The sequence below is a fragment of the Taudactylus pleione genome, unplaced genomic scaffold, assembly GCF_031769625.1.
Source record: "Taudactylus pleione unplaced genomic scaffold, aTauple2 ptg000155l, whole genome shotgun sequence".
Taxonomy (NCBI): Eukaryota; Metazoa; Chordata; class Amphibia; order Anura; family Myobatrachidae; genus Taudactylus; species Taudactylus pleione.
This window is the reverse complement of record NW_028284557.1, coordinates 5,796,951-5,816,030: the sequence shown is the minus strand read 5'-3', so window position 1 is coordinate 5,816,030 and position 19,080 is coordinate 5,796,951. Positions and strand designations below refer to the sequence as shown.

Here is a 19,080-nt window from a genome sequence, read left to right as displayed (position 1 = left end):
CTTCCCCTGTTACCACCCACATACGCCTCATTCTGTCACTCAAAATAGCAGGCACTCGCTATATTGCGTACAAACGATTTTCGGCCGCACTGACTGGTTCGCGCATGCGTACTAAAAACCGTACGCATGCGCAGATGTGCGAACATCGCTCGGAACGAGCGTACTGCCGCTAGCGAGTGGCTCTGAATGAGGGCCTTAGGCCCCTATTTCATACTTGCCGACAATCAGCTCCAGCCTTCCGGGAGGGAGCTGATTGTCGGCTAATAGCAGGGGGCGGGGCCGGCCATTGGGGGCGGAGCCGGGGTGGGGGCGGCCATTTGGTGGGGGACGGGGCGGGGACGCACGATCGCGTCATCGTGACTCCGCCCCCTCTTCACAATGCTGTTATTTTCAGCATTGTGAAGCAGGGGGCGAGGCCACGATGACGCGATTCTGCGCGAATCGCGTCACCGGGCCCCTCGCTGCGGGGGTTTCTGTTTTTTTCAGGGGGGAGGTCGGGAGGGTCGCAAGCTTCTTGCCTGCCTTTCCGGGGGGCCGGGAGTGGCACCCGAAAATCGGGAGGCTCCCGGCCAAATCGGGAGGGTAGGCAAGCCTGCCCTATTTACTATAATCCGTATTTAAAATGCAGTCATAGTATCATATTTTTTCCTAAATTCGCATAGCGAATTTAGTAAATATCACTTGGATGTACGAACATCAACATGCAGGGACAGAGCTTGCTATAAAGCTCTGTTCTTGCGAATCCTCTCCGCACACTTCTAACTGTATTTTTTGGGAAAAATACAGGGAGAATGTGTCTGCACATGGGCTGCCAGCTCACCAGTCCCCCCTCCCACCGCGACCACGTTCGACCCCACTCCCACCCCTGCGCGACTCCTTCCCCCACAGACCCGCTCAGCTTATACTTACCTCGGTGCTCCGGTGAGGTCCTCTCTCTGGAGCTCCGGACTCCATCACTGTGACCCCGGTCAGCTGCTCTATGCTGTAAACTGAGATGCCAGTGAGATCACAGTGCAGGAGCTGGGAGACAAGCTGACCGAAGCCCCAGAGGACCTCACAGAGCACTGATCACCGGTCCCTGGATGCAGATAAGTGGGTTTTTTTTAAACTATATATTTTTTTATACAGCAATCAGCTTGTGGCCTATTTATCACATCTGAAGGTGGCGTTATTATCACAGGGCTTTCCCTGGTATTTTTTCACATTATATTTTTGTAAATCTTATCAGATCACATTTCCCATTACAAGTATAGGAAATGTGATCTGATTACTAAAAATATGTGTTTTGAAGGGATTGGAGTAGTTTTTCATGAAAACTTCTCCAAAAGCCCTTTAATACATTAATGTGATACTAAAATAATGTGAAAAGGGTGTGAAAACACCCCTTTTCAATTTTTTTTAGTAAGAATAATATTGATAAATAGGGCCCTTAGGGCTCCATCCAATTACTCTACGTGCGAAGGGGGCAAATTGCCATTACAACAGCATAGAAGTCCCCAGAAATGTAGAGAGACGAATCGGGCCTGGAGAAGGGGGTGTGGCCTAATAGCTGGAAGTGTGGCCATGCCCTCTTAGGATAAAAAAAACTTTAGCAGTGTGCACGCTGGGGAGGGGGGCGCTGTGAGCCCCTCAGTCCAGCGCAAAGCCGGATGGGCGTGATCAATGTGATCGCTCCTCCCCACAGGCATAGGAGATTGCTGCGGCTGCTGCTCAGCAGAAGCAAGCAGTCTCCCTCTCCCCCTGCTGAGCCCCTCCAGCAAGCGCAGCGCCCCTGGAAACACCATAAACGGCACAACAATTCAAACCCCTCGAGGCCTGATCTCACCCCGGACTCGCACATTTAGCCCTATAGACATACTTGCGGGCGGTCAGATGTAACTTGTGCCTAATTGGATCGAGCCCTAAATATGTTTGCATTATTACAAATTTATGGAGACATTGGGACTTATAGTGTAAGGAGTGTACACCCCACATTGCAATGGCCATACACACAAAGCACTGGTCACAGCTCCTTCTCTTCTCACAATATGATCATTTTTAGCCCCAGGCCCTTGTGACCCTTAATCCCGCCCTGAGTAGGGTAGATTATAGTCAGGGACTGGGCTTTGGTGGGGTAATTGAAGTAAGTAGAGGCAGCTGGTGGTACTGCTGCTTAGAAATATACGGGATATACGGCCTGATTCAGATTTGGGAATAGAGTAAAGGTGGGTACACACTGTAAAGATATAGCTGCAGATCAAGTGAGCTACAGATATATCTGTAGAAGATGGTTGTTCATAATATCTGTAGATGATGGTCGTTCATATACACTGAACGACCATCATCTTCCAGGCAGATATATCTGTCCATCGGCTGTGCAGCCCAGCAACGACATCGTTCACAGACATATTGCCTCTACATACTGGCCAACGGCCAATGGCACCAGATATATTGGCCGATCAATTGGTCGGCCAATATATCTGTCCGTGTGTACCCAGCTTAAGATAGAGCAGGTAACTGGGCACCTGTACAAACCATGTTGCAATACAAGGGGTGCAAATACATACACTTTTTTGCATGCAGGGTAAATACTGGCTGATATTGCATGTAGCCCACAAATAAATGCTGGACAGCTTTATTACACTATAATTTAGATTTCAGTTTAGACACAGCCCTCCCAAATCTACATCTCTCTGCACATTTTACATCTGCCCCAATTGCAGTGTGACATGGTTTTACCAAGATGCCCAGTTACTTCCTCTATTCTCAAATCTGAATCCGGCTCATAATACACAAGGACAGCGTTGCTTACGTATCCCCCACAAAATGACATGCATATAATAAACAACTACCTTAAAATCAGATAGTTTATCAAGTCAAATTAGATGATTTACATGAAATTGACTTAAATTGCAACATGTGGTGGTGCCCATAGACCGCCAATGATATATGACAACATTTAAAATGCAGTAAAAAACTCTATAGCCAAGACACAGCAATGCATTAAGACACTAAACCATACAGAATCTACTGATAATGTCACCAATCCACCAGTTTCCTCCCCCTCCTCCTTGAATCATTCCACCTCATTCCTCAGTATAATCTTTCCTATCCAGACACCAACCGAATACTTCCCGAACTCGCCCCCCAAGTTCAAGTTCTTACTAAAGTGGCGCAATGCCTGATGCCACCCGCATTATAAACCCTGACCTCAACCTGACAATCTGCCAATGAACCAAGAGATTTGTGTGCAAAACACAAGCCTCCATTAATGCTCTATGTAGGTCTAAGCATTGTGTGTGAGCGTTCATAAGTGTCTGGTGAATCAGTCATATAAACAGAAAATAGAACTGGGATTTACTCGTACAAACACTGACAGTTATTTGAATTCCTTATTACATTATCCGGGTGGGATCTAAGCACAGAGGGCCAGATTCAGAGATGTGCGCTAATGTTACCGCAGCTGAGAATTTGTATGCAGCAGCTGTGCGAAAATATGCAAATGTCGCAGCCGCCAGAATTTGTAGTGAGACGCCCACCAGCAGATTTGCCAATCCTAGCGCCTTTGTAGAAAGACACAGCATCGGTCGCAGATCAGTCAATTATCGGACTTCTAAGTATGCCTATGGTGACACAGAATGGCTGCGGGAACTGAGACGCGGCCATTCTGTGCCACCACAGAAAACCTGAATACGTTTGCGACATGCTCACTCCCACTGCCGCCCACAAACAGTCCCTGCCTGCCAATCACTTTGCAAATAAATCCTCACTGTGAGTGACAACTAAATGAAACTTGATGCATGCGCAGTGCGACTCAGAGGCATGTACAGATTACCGATAATCGCTCAACTGCATAGACATCAGCATTGCGTCTATCTCTGAATCAGGCCCAGTAATTCTTAAAGTGAATGAACCTCCTGAACACAGTGGATGCAGCCAAGTCTGTGTGGGAGATGTTATAAGCCTTTTAGAGTGATATAGTAGAGAGAGATAAAGTACCAGCCAATCAGCTCCTAACTGCCATGGGCAGGCTGTGTTTGAAAAATGACAGTTAGGAGCTGATTGGTTTGTAGTTTATCTCTCTCCAGTTTATCACTCTCCAAGGCTTAGTACATCTGCCCCACTGTGCTGGACCAAAATTCAGAATAACACAGCCAAACAATTCACTAGGAAGTAATAACATCACTGAGTTATAAGGCACTTCAGGCACACAATCATCTCTGCCTCTTTGTCACCATACATCATATCTAAGATGTATCTTATCTGTGAATGAGCTTTTAGCTAAAATCATTATGAAATATAACTAAATAAAACAGGAAGGGAACAGGAAAAACAATGTTTCCAATATGATTACTTGGATAATAGATATAAGATGGCAAAATCCTTAGATCGTAACCTTATATGGAAGCTCTATTTTCTGATTCAATAAGCCATAAGCCTATTTCACACACAACGGATTTGTGCGTCCGGCAAAAAAACTGATGTTTTTTTTCCGTTGTTTAATGTCAGTGGAAGTTACAAATACATTAGGGCTTTCACACTGCATGAACAAAGCACGAACATGGCACGGTCACCGTATTACAGCCGTGATAACCACTGACTAGGACGGCTGCTGTGAATTGCAAAATTACATGAGCTACAAAATGTGGAGCTAGTACATTTTATATGTTATGATGGGCAGACCTGAGCATAGTTAGTGCGACAGGATTACAACATAGCAGAATCCCAATTTTACATACCCTTGTTTTCTACTTTTCCCATATTTTACACTTTTTTTTCGCCATGGTTTCACACTACTTTTTACACAACAATATTTTCCCACATATAGGGCTTGATTTTGAGTACACATTCGCACTCTGAAAATTTGGCTAACAGAATGTTGCCAAATTTGCGCCTATGCACGCGTCTTCATGTGTATGCATTGAGCCTCCAGGGTCGGCTCCATGCACACTGCGTGTGTGCGGCCACACAGGGGCACCAGGATCCGTCTGCAGAAGATCCCCGCCCTCCACCCAACTGGTTCTGTTATTATTTTATGCCCTGGGGGAGGGCGCAGTGAGGGAAGGGGTGGGGGAGCACGGGTGGCGCTGGGTGCAGAGACACCTAGCACCGGCCCTGTACACAGCTACCTCTTTCTTTCCCGTTAGCAGGCACAGCTGTCATCACTAGTATCGGACTTACACCTACTCTAAGGAGGGTGCAAGAGATTCGTCTGAAGAAGGCACCCAGTCATCATAAACATAACTGAGAATAGGACATATCTCTGGCTATACACTCATGACACTCATATGACACCACCACAAGATGCTTCTGTTATGTCTGAATGCCAAGTTGCCACCCAGACATTTTAATTTAATAAAAAAGGCTGAGATCCATCCAACTCAGAATCACTCAGAGATACGCCAAGATGCCTATTGGCCTGATTCAGAGATGTGCGCTAACCCGATGGTTAGCTTACATCTTCCATGGTGGGAGGACTGCGCATGTGCAGCTCTCCATCTGCGAGTTCGCTCGCAGTCTCTCCATGCCGCAGACTGAATGACAGGCTGTGGCGTTTGGGGGGGCAGAGCGGTGGTGTTCCTGGCCAGCGTTTCTGGAAACAGACACATGTCACCCCCATTTTCTGGGAGGGACAAGGCCAGGTTCTGCATAGGTGGACGCAAATTTCCTGGCCTCACAAGTTGCCAGGAACCGGCCAGGCTGAGTAAGTCTCAGCTTACGCAGCATGGCCGATGGTCGCGATGGTAATCGCCTACGGACACTGCACTCCTATCGCAGGTGCAGCAAGGAGATGTCTATTTCATACAGACACCTCCTGTGCATTTGAGTTCCACGGTATTACGGCTGTGCAATACCGTCCATCTCTGAATCGGGCCCTATGTTCACTACAGCGCATGCAGCGTTTGCTAAAATTGGCTAGATGCAGCCACATACAAAGCTGTGTGCATCACTGTATCAGGCCTACAGTATGCTGAATTATTGTAGTGTGTACAGTGTTTTTTTCTTTAGTCTTAATGGAAGTGTTTTAGTGCAAACATTGCACGTTGCATACAGCAAACAGAAGTATACAGAAGGTAACCTTTTATTTTACTAATTTATTTTATTGTACTTATGTGTTTTTTTCATGAGATGCCCACCATATTTCTCATGCTGGAACAAAGTTTAACATATTACTGTGATCAACAGCAACTACATTGTGTTTTATTTTCTATTAACTTTGGAGTGTTTAGTTTTTCTCTCTCTCTGGTTTTACACTCTCAAGAGATTTTTCTCTGGTCTCATGGTGAATATAATATGCTGGTTTGACATATTTGTCACTTGTAATAAACGCAGCACATATGTTCCTCACCTCAGGAAACGTGAAATGAGCAAAAGAAGGAACATTTAAACAAATATTGGGTAGCCAAATGTAATCGACTGTGCAAGACTAGTAGTGCTGTGTATTCTCCTACCAAATTACAATCATGGCACATATCAGATGCACAGCTTGACGTACACGATACTGTACGTTAACCTTTAAAGGAAGGTGTAATCACACACAAATATATGTGCTATACAATGTACGTCTTAAATAACCTGTATGTATTGTTTCTATGTAATGCCAACCTATTATTACGAATAGAAATTATATGCCGGTGCTTTAACAATAAAGAATAATAGTGTGTGTGTGTAGCAGGTAGAACATTACGTGTTTACATCTAGTAAAGATGTCCAGAGGAGAGGCTGTAAGCTGAGCTGGGAGGGAGGTGGATCTCCAGCAATTTACTTTCGGTGTCAGCATGCATAGTAAGTTTGTACAGTATGCATGTTTATGATTTAATGTCAACATGAGTAGTCTCTGATGATTCGCAAACTAACATGATGCTTTTTTCACTTGTTTTTATGTTCCATACATTGTAAAAGCAAATGACATATGCTTAATACAGTTAATCTTTTTTTCTAATATTGATACAAGGTCACCGACCTCTCACCACCTCCTAATAGATACACATTGCATTTCATCACATCCTATTATAGAGACTTCAGGACACATACCTCGCTGTTCTACTGATATACACTCAACAGACCGATACCACTAACCTCCTCCTTATGCCCAAACATCAGGTCCTAAACCACTAACCTCCTCCTAATGCCCAAACATCAAGACCTATACCACTAACCTCCTCCTAATGCCCAAACATCAGGACTATACCACTAACCTCCTCCTAATGCCCAAACATCAGGACTATACCACTAAACTCCTCCTAATGCCCAAACATCAGGTCCTATACCACAAACCTCCTCCTAATGCCCAAACATCAGGACTAGACCACTAACCTCCTCCTAATGCCCAAACATCAGGACTATACCACTAACCTCCTCCTAATACCCACACAACAGGACTATACCACTAACCTCCTCCTATTGCCCAAACATCAGGACTAGACCACTAACCTCCTCCTAATGCCCAAACATCAGGTCCTATACCACTAACCTCCTCCTAATGCCCAAACATCAGGACTAGACCACTAACCTCCTCCTAATGCCCAAACATCAGGACTAGACCACTAACCTCCTCCTATTGCCCAAACATCAGGACTATACCACTAACCTCCACCTAATGCCCAAACATCAGGTCCTATACCACTAACCTCCTCCTAATGCCCAAACATCAGGTCCTATACCACTAACCTCCTCCTAATGCCCAAACATTAGGACTATACCACTAACCTCCTCCTAATGCCCAAACATCAGGTCCTATACCACTAACCTCCTCCTAATACCCAAACATCAGGACTATACCACAAATCTCCTCCTAATGCCCAAACATCAGGACTAGACCACTAACCTCCTCCTAATGCCCAAACATCAGGACTAGACCACTAACCTCCTCCTAATGCCCAAACATCAGGACTAGACCACTAACCTCCTCCTAATGCCCAAACATCAGGACCTATACCACTAACCTCCTCCTAATGCCCAAACATCAGGACTATACCACTAACCTCCTCCTAATGCCCAAACATCAGGACTATACCACTAACCTCCTCCTAATACCCACACAACAGGACTAGACCACTAACCTCCTCCTATTGCCCAAACATCAGGACTAGACCACTAACCTCCTCCTATTGCCCAAACATCAGGACTATACCACTAACCTCCTCCTAATGCCCAAACATCAGGTCCTATACCACTAACCTCCTCCTAATGCCCAAACATCAGGACTAGACCACTAACCTCCTCCTAATGCCCAAACATCAGGTCCTATATCACTAACCTCCTCCTAATGCCCAAACATCAGGACTAGACCACTAACCTCCTCCTATTGCCCAAACATCAGGACTATACCACTAACCTCCACCTAATGCCCAAACATCAGGTCCTATACCACTAACCTCCTCCTAATGCCCAAACATCAGGTCCTATACCACTAACCTCCTCCTAATGCCCAAAGATCAGGACTAGACCACTAACCTCCTCCTAATGCCCAAACATCAGGACTATACCACTAACCTCCTCCTAATACCCAAACATCAGGACTATACCACTAACCTCCTCCTAATACCCAAACATCAGGACTATACCACTAACCTCCTCCTAATACCCAAACATCAGGACTATACCACTAACCTCCTCCTAATGCCCAAACATCAGGACTATACCACTAACCTCCTCCTAATGCCCAAACATCAGGACTAGACCACTAACCTCCTCCTAATGCCCAGACATCAGGACTATACCACTAACCTCCTCCTATTGCCCAAACATCAGGACTATACCACTAACCTCCTCCCAATGCCCAAACTTCAGGACCTATACCACTTCCCTCCTCCTAATTCCATTATTGGGTGTTTTTGCACTGGGTAATGGGACGTTCCCAGGTAGGCTAAGTTTGGACAGGGCACATAAACGGAATTGGGGGCTATGAAAGGTTGGTGTAATTATGCCTATTTTCAGACACATCTTTTGCACCAAGAATATGACTGGTGCAAGTGCACACTGAGAATGATGTTGAGTATCAAACCAAGAATACGATGGGGCGGTCTGGCTGCAGATATGCGTACAACTCAGAGCATGCAAGTGAATATGCGCATTTAATTCTTGCACGCAATACAGAAGCAATTACGGCTAACTTGCATTCAACTCTGCGTTGGTCCTATTGACCCCTTATAGACAGCCATTACGGCACTAACCTTTGACTTTTTACCTAATCCAAACACATGGCTGCATATGGGGAAACTGGTTTCTTAAAGGCTTCACAAACCAGAACTTCTTTGTAACAAAGCCCAAAACAACACTCATACTGTGGACATAATAAAGGGGAGGTACATAAATTAGGGGAGCAGGTAACCACCTCTTTCTCAGGCACATGCATCAGTCATTTCCTCTTAATACACTATATAAACTACAGAGGGGACAATACTTTCTTGTTAACCACTTAAATGACTGACTCACCACACTGTAAGTCAGATCATTATAATAATGCCATATGAGAACTTTCCTGGTGTAAAGCATATGAAGGGCCCTGAATTTCACTCTGGATCATACAGAACTTGACAATAATCAAATCACAGCATTTGTACTAACAACTTAGACAAAACCACTAACAATAACCTTCAGATCATCCCTTGTGGACCTTGGAAGACGACCCTACTTTATAACCACAAACTTAGCATGGTCCGGACCCAGCCCTACTTAACATTCAGAATCCTCACTGAGCACCCTGCTAGACTCACCTTCTCTGCAGAGACCCCCATGCACAAGGAGGGCAAAGAGCCCCCAAATCCAAGGTAGCAGGTCCATCCCTTCACTGCACTTTGAGTTCCATACTTGACAGCCCGAGCCTCCTCTTTATCAGGATGCCTCTGATTTTCGTCCTTGATTCTTCTCTCACTGCAAAACTTCCAGCAACTTCACGGGTTGCTCTGCTTCATTCCTACACAACACTTCCTGCAGGGAGGGGAGGGGAGGAGAGGCGGGGGCCATCCCAGAGAGTACATTACACATGCCCTACATAGGAGTGGCAGCAGCAGTACTCAGGAGGATCCCCACGCTGTGCTAGAAAAGTAGTTTGTCAGCTTTTACGTCAAATTACTAATAACGTTTTCTCAGAGGTCTGTGCAGAGAAGATACTAAAAGGAATGTCAGCTCTGGTCTGCAGCAATGGAATGACAACTGACTATAATGCGAGAAGACAACACTTTTATATATATATTTGAAAAATATAAAATGTACGCACTATGGACCTAATTCAGAGATGTACATAAATTATATATTTACTACATCTCCAATGTGTAAGGATCTGCACATATCATGCAGGAGCCGCACTGCGAGATGGGCAAATCTGTTTCTGCGATGTCGTTCACAGTGCCCCAAAAGCCTTCAACATGATTGCTGCTGGCGTTTGGGGGCAGCCATGGGCAGAGTTCCAGAAAATGGGGCCAAGTTGACCCTGTTTTCTGGGCTTGTCGAAGCCAGTGGCTGCGTCCTTGGATGCAGCTTCAATGGCCCCGACAGGATTACTCAGATGTCCGAAGTTCACGTAGTTGATCCGATGTTGCATCTCGGATGGAGCCGCAGATCACAGAAGCCAGCAGTGGACGTCATTTTACTAAAGACGCCTCCTGTTGCTTTTGCATCATTTTGCACACTCGCTGTGTGCAGAGATGCAGCGGCTATGCTTTTAATGTCCATCTCTGAATCAGCCCCAATATCTTCAACACATTACTTGCTAAGATTATTTTACATGCAGAAAGTCATGAAATGACCTTTGCTTACTATGGAATAATGTTTTATACGCCGTCCCTATGAAAAAATATCATCATAAACAGTACGTATGTCCCATATAAATACCATGATTTTCCTATGATCCCATAAGCACACACACTAATACACTAATCCAGTGGTTCCCAAATCCCTTTGGTATCCTACTGTATGTGGAAGTGTGTATGCATGAAGTGAGGATACAGAGTTTATAAGTGCGTTATTCTTACAAGTTGTGAGTTACCGCCTTTTAAAAAGGCAGACGTTCCTGTGTGGGTTCAGAGATCACACAAGGTTGGTCAGCCTATTACAGCAAGTAATGGTTGGTCAGCCTATTCCAGGAAAGGTTGGTCAGCCTATTCCAGCGGCTACACCATGTCAGACGGCCATGGACAGCTCCCGGTGGAGCATACGCCTTGGCTGCGTATCTATTGCTGGGCTTTTTCCATTGAGTAGTATTCGCTGCTGGAGAGCAGCACAATAATAAGTGTCTGCAGGCATTAGTGAAGCATGGTGGAGGTTCCTTGCAAGTTAGGGGCTGCATTTCAGCAAATGGAGTTGGGGATTTGGTCAGGATTAATGGTGTCCTCAATGGTGAGAAATACAGGCAGGTACTTATCCATCATGCAATACCATCAGGGAGGCATCTGATTGGCTCCAAATTTATTCTGCAGCAGGACAATGACCCCAAATATGCAGCCAATGTCATTAAAAACTGTCTTCAGCGTAAAGAAGAACAAGGAGTCCTGGAAGTGATCATATGGCTCCCAGAGAGCCCTGATCTCAACATCATCAAGTCTGTCTGGGATTACATGAAGAGACAGAAGGATTTGAGCAAGCCTACGTCCACAGAAGATCTGTGATTAGTTCTCCAAGATGTTTGGAACAACCTACCTGCCGAGTTCCTTCAAAAACTGTGTGCAAGTGTACCTAGAAGAATTGATGCTGCTTTGAAGGCAAAGGGTGGTCCGACCAAATATTATTTTGATTTAGACTTCTCTTTTGTTCATTCACTTTGCATTTTGTTAATTGATAAAAATAAACTATTAACACGTCTATTTTCGAAAGCATTCTTCCTTGGCTGTATTTTTTCCACACCTGCCTGAAACTTTTCCTCAGTATTGTAAAGCGTTCGCAATTTTAGCTCTGTGCAGTTCTGTACACATACATACACAGTGTGCAGGGCCGGCGCTTCCACTAGGCAGCTTTAGGCAGCTGGAAAACCTAATTAAATCCGATGGCGCTAAAAAATTACAGTGTATCTCATATGTAATTCAGTCAAAAACACCCTCAGATCGCAGCAATATAAGAGGTATCTGCAACCTCCAAGAAAAAAACAAATAGTAAACAGGATATTCGCACTATACTAAAGGGTGTTAATGATCAGAATGGTGGTCTGGTTTATAACAATTTTATTTTAAACATACACAAGATAAAACAGCAATTCAACATATATATATAAAAAATATATGGGAATTGTTAAAAATGTAAGAACAATTAGCAATTAAAAAACACCTGCTCCATTTGTTTCAAAATGTTTTACAGAGCTAGCAAGTTGTATGAATGTATCAATTATACTGAAATAGGTAATCACACCAGCAGTAAGGATTTAAGGCACAAGACTTGCTGTAATGATAAATCAGTGATTCAGAAGGGGACAGCTTTACTTGCCTCCCCACTTAATAGTTGTGGTATCTTAACTGACATTCCTGATATTGATACATTTGGCAGCATCGCATCCCCCATAGAAACCTATGGGGGAGGCGGCTGCCGGCGGCAATGGAGGGATCGCAGCAGGTATCGGAGATACCTGCTGCGGTCCCTCCTTCATACATTCGGGGGATACTAAGTATTTGAGGTAAACCCCCGAAAACAGGTGTTTTCGGGGAATTTACCTCAAATGCACTTTGATAAATGGGCCCCTTTATCACTGGCTGTGCACAAGCTCAGTGATAATTGAAGTAACAGTCAATTAACTGATGAACCTTCATGACGGAAGGGAAACGCGTGAGAACCTGGATTTTACCTGATAACATTCCCTGCACCTTTGCCGGTAATCACCAGACCACCATTCTGATCATTAACACCCTTTAGTATAGCGCGAATATCCTGTTTACTATTAGCTTTAGGCAGCTGCCTAAGGGCGGTGGGACCTGATGGGCGGCCCGCTGAAGCTTCCTTGGAGAGGGGGCATGGTCTTCCCTCTCCTGGAAGCAACTCCTGCAACCCGATGACACCTGCCTACTCCAGTGGTAAGTGCCCGCAGCACCGCATGGGAGGGGGGGCGCACACAGACGGATAGGGAAGGCCCGGCTGCTCCTACAACTTACCCCCTGGACCGGCAGCAGAGCTCCGTTCGGGCAGTGTTTAGCCTCTTCGGAATGTGGCTGTGTGCATGTGCAGAAGCAGGGCTGGAGCGTCCTCGTACAGCCCTGCTTTTGAACATGCACAGACACTCCGAAGTTTCGCCCTCCATTACAGATACATGAGTGGGCGCCTGCACCTGTCTGTCCCTGCTGGCCTCCCTCCTCCGGCAATAATAGTGCCGCAACTACTGGGGGACCCCAAGAAGAATGACGGCTGCCGGGGGGAGAAAAAAAATGAACGAACTAGTATAGAAGGTAAGGGGGAGAGAACATCACACATATAAGGGGTGGAGTTGAAGAACTGTTCGGAGGGGGCAGAGGCCATATATATATATATATATATATATATGCGGAAATTTACAAATATATAACATTGCGCAAATTATTTCAATAATGCATGAATATAATAAGTACTGTGAGACAAAGTGCCAGTGCAAAATAAATATATATATAAAAAATTAACAATTTATTTTAGAAACAAAGCTAAAAAGCCTTAATAAATTCCAGGCTTTTCCTAAAAATACAATATAGGCAACATTTAAAAAAAGTCAAATCAAGAGGCAATTCATACAGTGATGAGTTTAGATGAAGGAAAAACAAATTAGTAATAAATATAGCAGCTTATCTGAGTGTAAGAGAAAGGTAGTTTTTTCCAGAGTTCATGAGGCATATAGCAACCACCCCCAATGCATTTCGTCCTAAGACTTCATCAAGGGGAGGCACAGACGGTGTATATATATATTACAGTCAGGTGCATACATTTTGGGACATTGACAGAATTCTCATATTTTGGCCTCTATTCACCACCACAATGGTTTTGAAATGAAACAAATAAGATGTGCTTTAACTGCAGACTTTCAGAGTTAATTTGAGGGTAATTATATCCAAATCAGGTGAACAGTGTAGGAATTACAACGGTTTCTATATGTGCCATACACACCTGACTGTATATATATATATATATATATATATATTGTGACACAGATTAGGAGGTCCCTCTCCTGGGTAGGGGACTCCTTCCTTACACACACACACAGCAGCAGGGAAGCAGCACACCAGTCTGGATGCGAGTCTTTATTGTACAAGCTGGTCGGCGCCAGTCTTTATTGTACAATGTCAGAAATAACATAAAGAAAACATAAACATAAATCCTAGCCCTGTCGGGGCACTAACTTCACAGGTGGTTCCCTCACTACCAGAACCTGGCAGGGCCTAATGCCCTCACCAGCAACAAAGGCACAGCACAACACTCACAGTTAGGTTTTCAAGTGTCTCTGAGCAAACTCCCTGTGCTCTCCCAGGTGAGACACTCAGCCCTAAACACACTAGGCTTATATTGGCCACTCTCAGGTGGAAACCCTAACAAGCCTGTTACCAGGCTAAGAGAACCAAAACCTGGAGTGGCCGTGGGTGGAGCCCTCCCTCTCCTCTCACCCACAACCCCCAGGTCCCAAACTGGCTTTTCAAAAAGCCGAGACTCAAGCCTGCTACACTGCAGACCTTCTCCTGGGGGTTTAAAACACATAAGACAGGAATCTGGGACAAATGTACCTACCACAGACCACTTTACCAGTGATCCTATCACATATCCCCCCCCTTTGTTTCGACCTGTGGGGCGGAACAACTGAAGCCCCCAAACAATGAACGGATGACAACGTGTCTGCATTAGCCAGCTGGCTTCCTGGCCTGTGTTCCACTGAAAATTTAAAAGTTTGTAACGCCAAGAACCATCTCGTAATTCTCGCATTACTGTCCTTATTTTCAGACATCCACTTCAGAGGGGCATGGTCAGTGATCAATTTGAACTCTCTTCCGACCAAGTAGTACCTGAGAGCCTCTAACGCCCACTTTATGGCCAACGCCTCCTTCTCCACTGTGGCATAGTTTCTCTCATGTACATTCAACTTTCTGCTAAGATAGAAAATAGGGTGTTCCTCACCCTCCTTGTTCTGGGACAGGACCGCTCCTATACCTACTTCTGATGCATCGGTTTGTACTATGAATTCCCTTTCAAAATTAGGAGTCATCAGGACTGGTTGGGAACACAACGCTACTTTCAACTCCTGAAAAGCTTTCTCTGCCTCAGGACTCCATTCTACCATGACTTTTTGTTTGCCTTTGGTCAGGTCAGTCAGTGGGACTGCCATAGTGCCCAAGTTGGGTATAAACCTCCTGTAGTACCCCGTAATTCCCAAGAAGGCTCTCACCTGCTTCTTATTCAGAGGCCGTGGCCAGTTTTGTATGGCATCAACTTTATTGAGCTGAGGCTTTATCAGGCCTCTGCCAATCTGTGTATCCCAGATATTTTACTTCCTCCATGCCTAGACAACACTCTTTTGGGTTGGCTGTCAAACCTGCCTTATAGATGGAGTCCAACACTGCTTGTATCCTGGGTAAGTGAGACTCCCAATCAGGACTATGAATGACCACGTCATCCAGATAAGCAGCCGCATACCATCTATGGGGCCTTAGAATCCTGTCCATCATTCTTTGGAAGGTAGCAGGTGCCCCATGTAGCCCGAAGGGCAACATCTTGTACTGAAACAAGCCCTCTGGCACTGAAAAAGCTGTATTTTGTTTGGCGCTCTCGGTTAACGGTACTTGCCAATACCCTTTGGTTAGGTCAAGAGTGGTTAAATACCTTGCCGTCCCTAGTCTCTCAACCAGTTCATCCACCCTTGGCATCGGGTAGGCATCGAATTTTGAAACACTGTTCAACTTTCGGAAGTCATTGCAGAAACGCACACTCCCATCGGGCTTTGGAATCAACACAATGGGACTTGACCATTCACTATGTGATTCTCCAATAACCCCTAACTCTAGCATATTTTTAATTTCTTTCGACACCGATTCTCTTTGTGCTTCTGGTAACCTATAGGGCTTTAGATTAACTTTAACCCCTGGGTCAGTGATAATGTCATGTTTAATGACCAAGGTTTTCCCAGGTATGTCAGAGAACAGCACCCTATTTCTGATCAGAAACTCCTTGACCTCTTGCTGCTGAATTGCCGACAGGGTTTTTGCCACTGTCACTTTGGGAACTAAGGGCCCTAGATTTACTGGAGGGGCTCAGACGGTCGACAGTACCGTTCTATCTTTCCAGGGCTTTAACAGATTTATATGGTATATCTGTTCCGTCTTTCTTTTCCCCGGCTGGTAAACTTTGTAATTGACCTGCCCCACTCTTTCTAAGATTTCAAAGGGCCCTTGCCATTTAGCCAAAACTTTATTTTCCACAGTGGGAACCAATACTAACACTCTGTCCCCAGGAGCAAAGCTGCGTAACCGAGCATTGTGGTTGTATACCCTCTGCTGTGCCTGTTGAGCCTGTTCCAGGTGCTCTCTCACTATCGGCACTACGGCAGCAATTCTCTCCTGCATTTGAGAAACATACTCAATCACCGTTTTGTAAGGACTAGACTGCCCCTCCCATGTCTCTTTGGCAATGTCTAGTAACCCCCTTGGGTGTCTCCCATACAACAAGTCGAAGGGTGAAAACCCGGTGGAGGACTGGGGAACTTCTCTTATGGCCAACAATAAATACGGCAATAAGTAATCCCAATCCCTACCATCCTTGTCGACCACTTTCCTAAGCATGTGTTTTAACGTCTTGTTAAACCTCTCGACCAGCCCATCGGTTTGGGGGTGATAAACCAAAGTTCTTAACTGTTCGATTTTGAACAGGCGGCATAACTCTTTCATGACTTTTAACATAAACGGTGTACCCTGGTCAGTTAGTATCTCCTTAGGTATACCCAGCCTGCTAAAGACATGAACTAGCTCTCTGGCAATGGTCTTGGTTGACATATTGCGCAACGGGATCGCTTCTGGGTACCTGGTAGCGTAATCCATTATGACCAGAATATACTGGTGTCCCCTGGCAGACTTCATTAAGGGTCCAACCAAATCCATTGCTATTCTTTCAAACGGCACCTCTATAATAGGCAATGGAACTAGTGGACCCTTAAAATGTGGCCTGGGAGCATGATACTGACAGTCAGGGCAGGATGCGCAAAAGTCAGATACCTCTTTATGCAGCCCGGGCCAGAAAAACCTCTGCATTATTCGCTCAGTGGTTTTCTCTACCCCTAGATGGCCTGCCGTTATATGACCATGGGCCAGATCTAACACTGTTCTTCTGTAGGCTTTGGGAACTATTAGTTGTTCCACAACATCTTCCCCCTTCTTAGTCACCTGATATAACAAATCCTGCCACATTGCCATGTGGGGATAGGACAAAGGACTATCAGGGTCTACAGGTTTACCATCAAGTACTTTTACATTCTCCCTGGCTTTTACCAAAGTAGGGTCATTCAACTGCTCTACGGCAAAGACCTCTCTTCTGACCTCTAAATCAGGCAGACGATCACTTGGTCCAACAACACTTCCCACCTCAATGGGAGGCACATCAGTTGGCGGGCCACCGTCACGCTCCGCATTCTCTAGTTCGCCAATCATAGTAGAAAAAGGGAATAACTCTGACTCAGAAGAAACTCCCTCCTCCACTACATCGACAACCTTCTCAAATGGATCGGGGTTGTTCACCTCTGGAACAAAACGGCTTTCCCACAACTTCCAGAAGTGAGCAAAGTCTCTCCCCAATTTTGCATCGTACATCAGACCATGCACCAAACCCACAGAAACTATAGCAGAACCACATGGTGTCTCGATGTTCACCTCGGCAGTAACATAATATCGAGTAACCCCATCTATGCAGGTCACACCAACAGTTTTCCCCTCACGCCGCAAGGGGTTCACAGCTCAGCTTTTATAAGTGTCACCAAGCTACCAGAGTCTAACAGTGCCTCTACCCGGTTGCCATCTACAGTGAGTACACACATGTGCTTATCAGTCTCAGCCTGCCGGTCAGCCGTACAGGCTATCTGTGCAAAGAAAGACCCCCTGCGGTAGACATGAGCAGTATCACATTGCATAGGTTCAGTTGTAAGTGAACAATTAGCGGCAATATGGCCGAAGCCACCACATCGGAAACACTGAGTCATATTAATGTCTAGTCGTTTACGGGGCAAGAACCTTCCCGGCCTGGCAGGCCTGTCTCCAGGTTCTACACCCTCAGTCTTAGGTACATTCCACCGCCCAGCACCCTTCTCCCCTGGAACAGTCTTACCAGTGTCTGTGGGAGTTCGCCGGTGCGCCATCGGGGCTCGGTGGGGCATACTCATCAGCTCCTCAGCCGCCACGTACCTCTCCACCAGCTCGACCAACTGGTCTGCGGACTTAGGGTCAGCATGGCTCACCCACTTGCGCAGAGTCACAGGTAATGATCGCAGGTACCGGTCCATCACGACCCTTTCCACGATCTGTGGTCCCGTCAGCGTCTCGGGCTGTAGCCATTTTGAGGACAGATGGACGAGGTCATGCATCTGTGAACGTGGAGGCTTATCCATATGGAACTCCCAGCGGTGAACCCGTTGGGCACGAACAAAGGTGGTGACTCCCAAGCGAGTTAGGATCTCCTGTTTTAGTTTTTTATAGTCCTTGGTATCAGCCAGGCATAAGTCGAAATAGGCCTTTTGTTGCTCCCCCGACAGAAAAGGTGCCACCAGACTTGCCCACTGCTCCTTGGGCCAACTCTCCCTTTCGGCCGTTCTTTCAAATGCGGTGAGGTAGGCCTCCACATCATCGCTCGAAGTCATCTTTTGGAGGAAGTGACTGGCTCGTATGGAGTGAGTGGTGGTGGGAGGACCAGTAGTAACATCTCTGGGCTGGGCGACCAGGTGCTGTACCACCTCTTTTATGGCCCGGCTGTTTTCCGCTAAGGCCTGGCGGGTTTCCTCGATGGCGACCTGTTGTTGCCTCTGCGCTGTCTCCAAGGCCAACAGTTGCACCCTGGTGGATTCCTGCTGAGCCCTGGTAGATTCCTGCTGAAGTTTGTTCGTCTCCTGCTGAGCTCCTGTAGCTTCCTGCTAAGCCCTCGTAGATTCCTGCTGAGCTGCTGTAGCTTGGAGCAAGGCCTTAATAATGTCCT

General features: G+C 45.8%; 1 protein-coding gene across 2 annotated transcripts in view; it reads right to left on the bottom strand.

Annotated features, from left to right (window-relative positions):
* The window catches only part of ERBB2 (erb-b2 receptor tyrosine kinase 2), a 118,393-nt gene extending 108,505 nt beyond the window's left edge, over positions 1 to 9,888 (bottom strand). For both annotated transcript variants that reach the window (XM_088474631.1, XM_088474632.1), the window contains exon 1: positions 9,699 to 9,888. In XM_088474631.1, coding sequence (XP_088330757.1) covers positions 9,699 to 9,765 — 67 coding nt within the window. In that variant the 5' untranslated portion in view covers positions 9,766 to 9,888. The remainder of the gene's footprint in view (positions 1 to 9,698) is intronic.
* Positions 9,889 to 19,080: the final 9,192 nt, after the last annotated feature.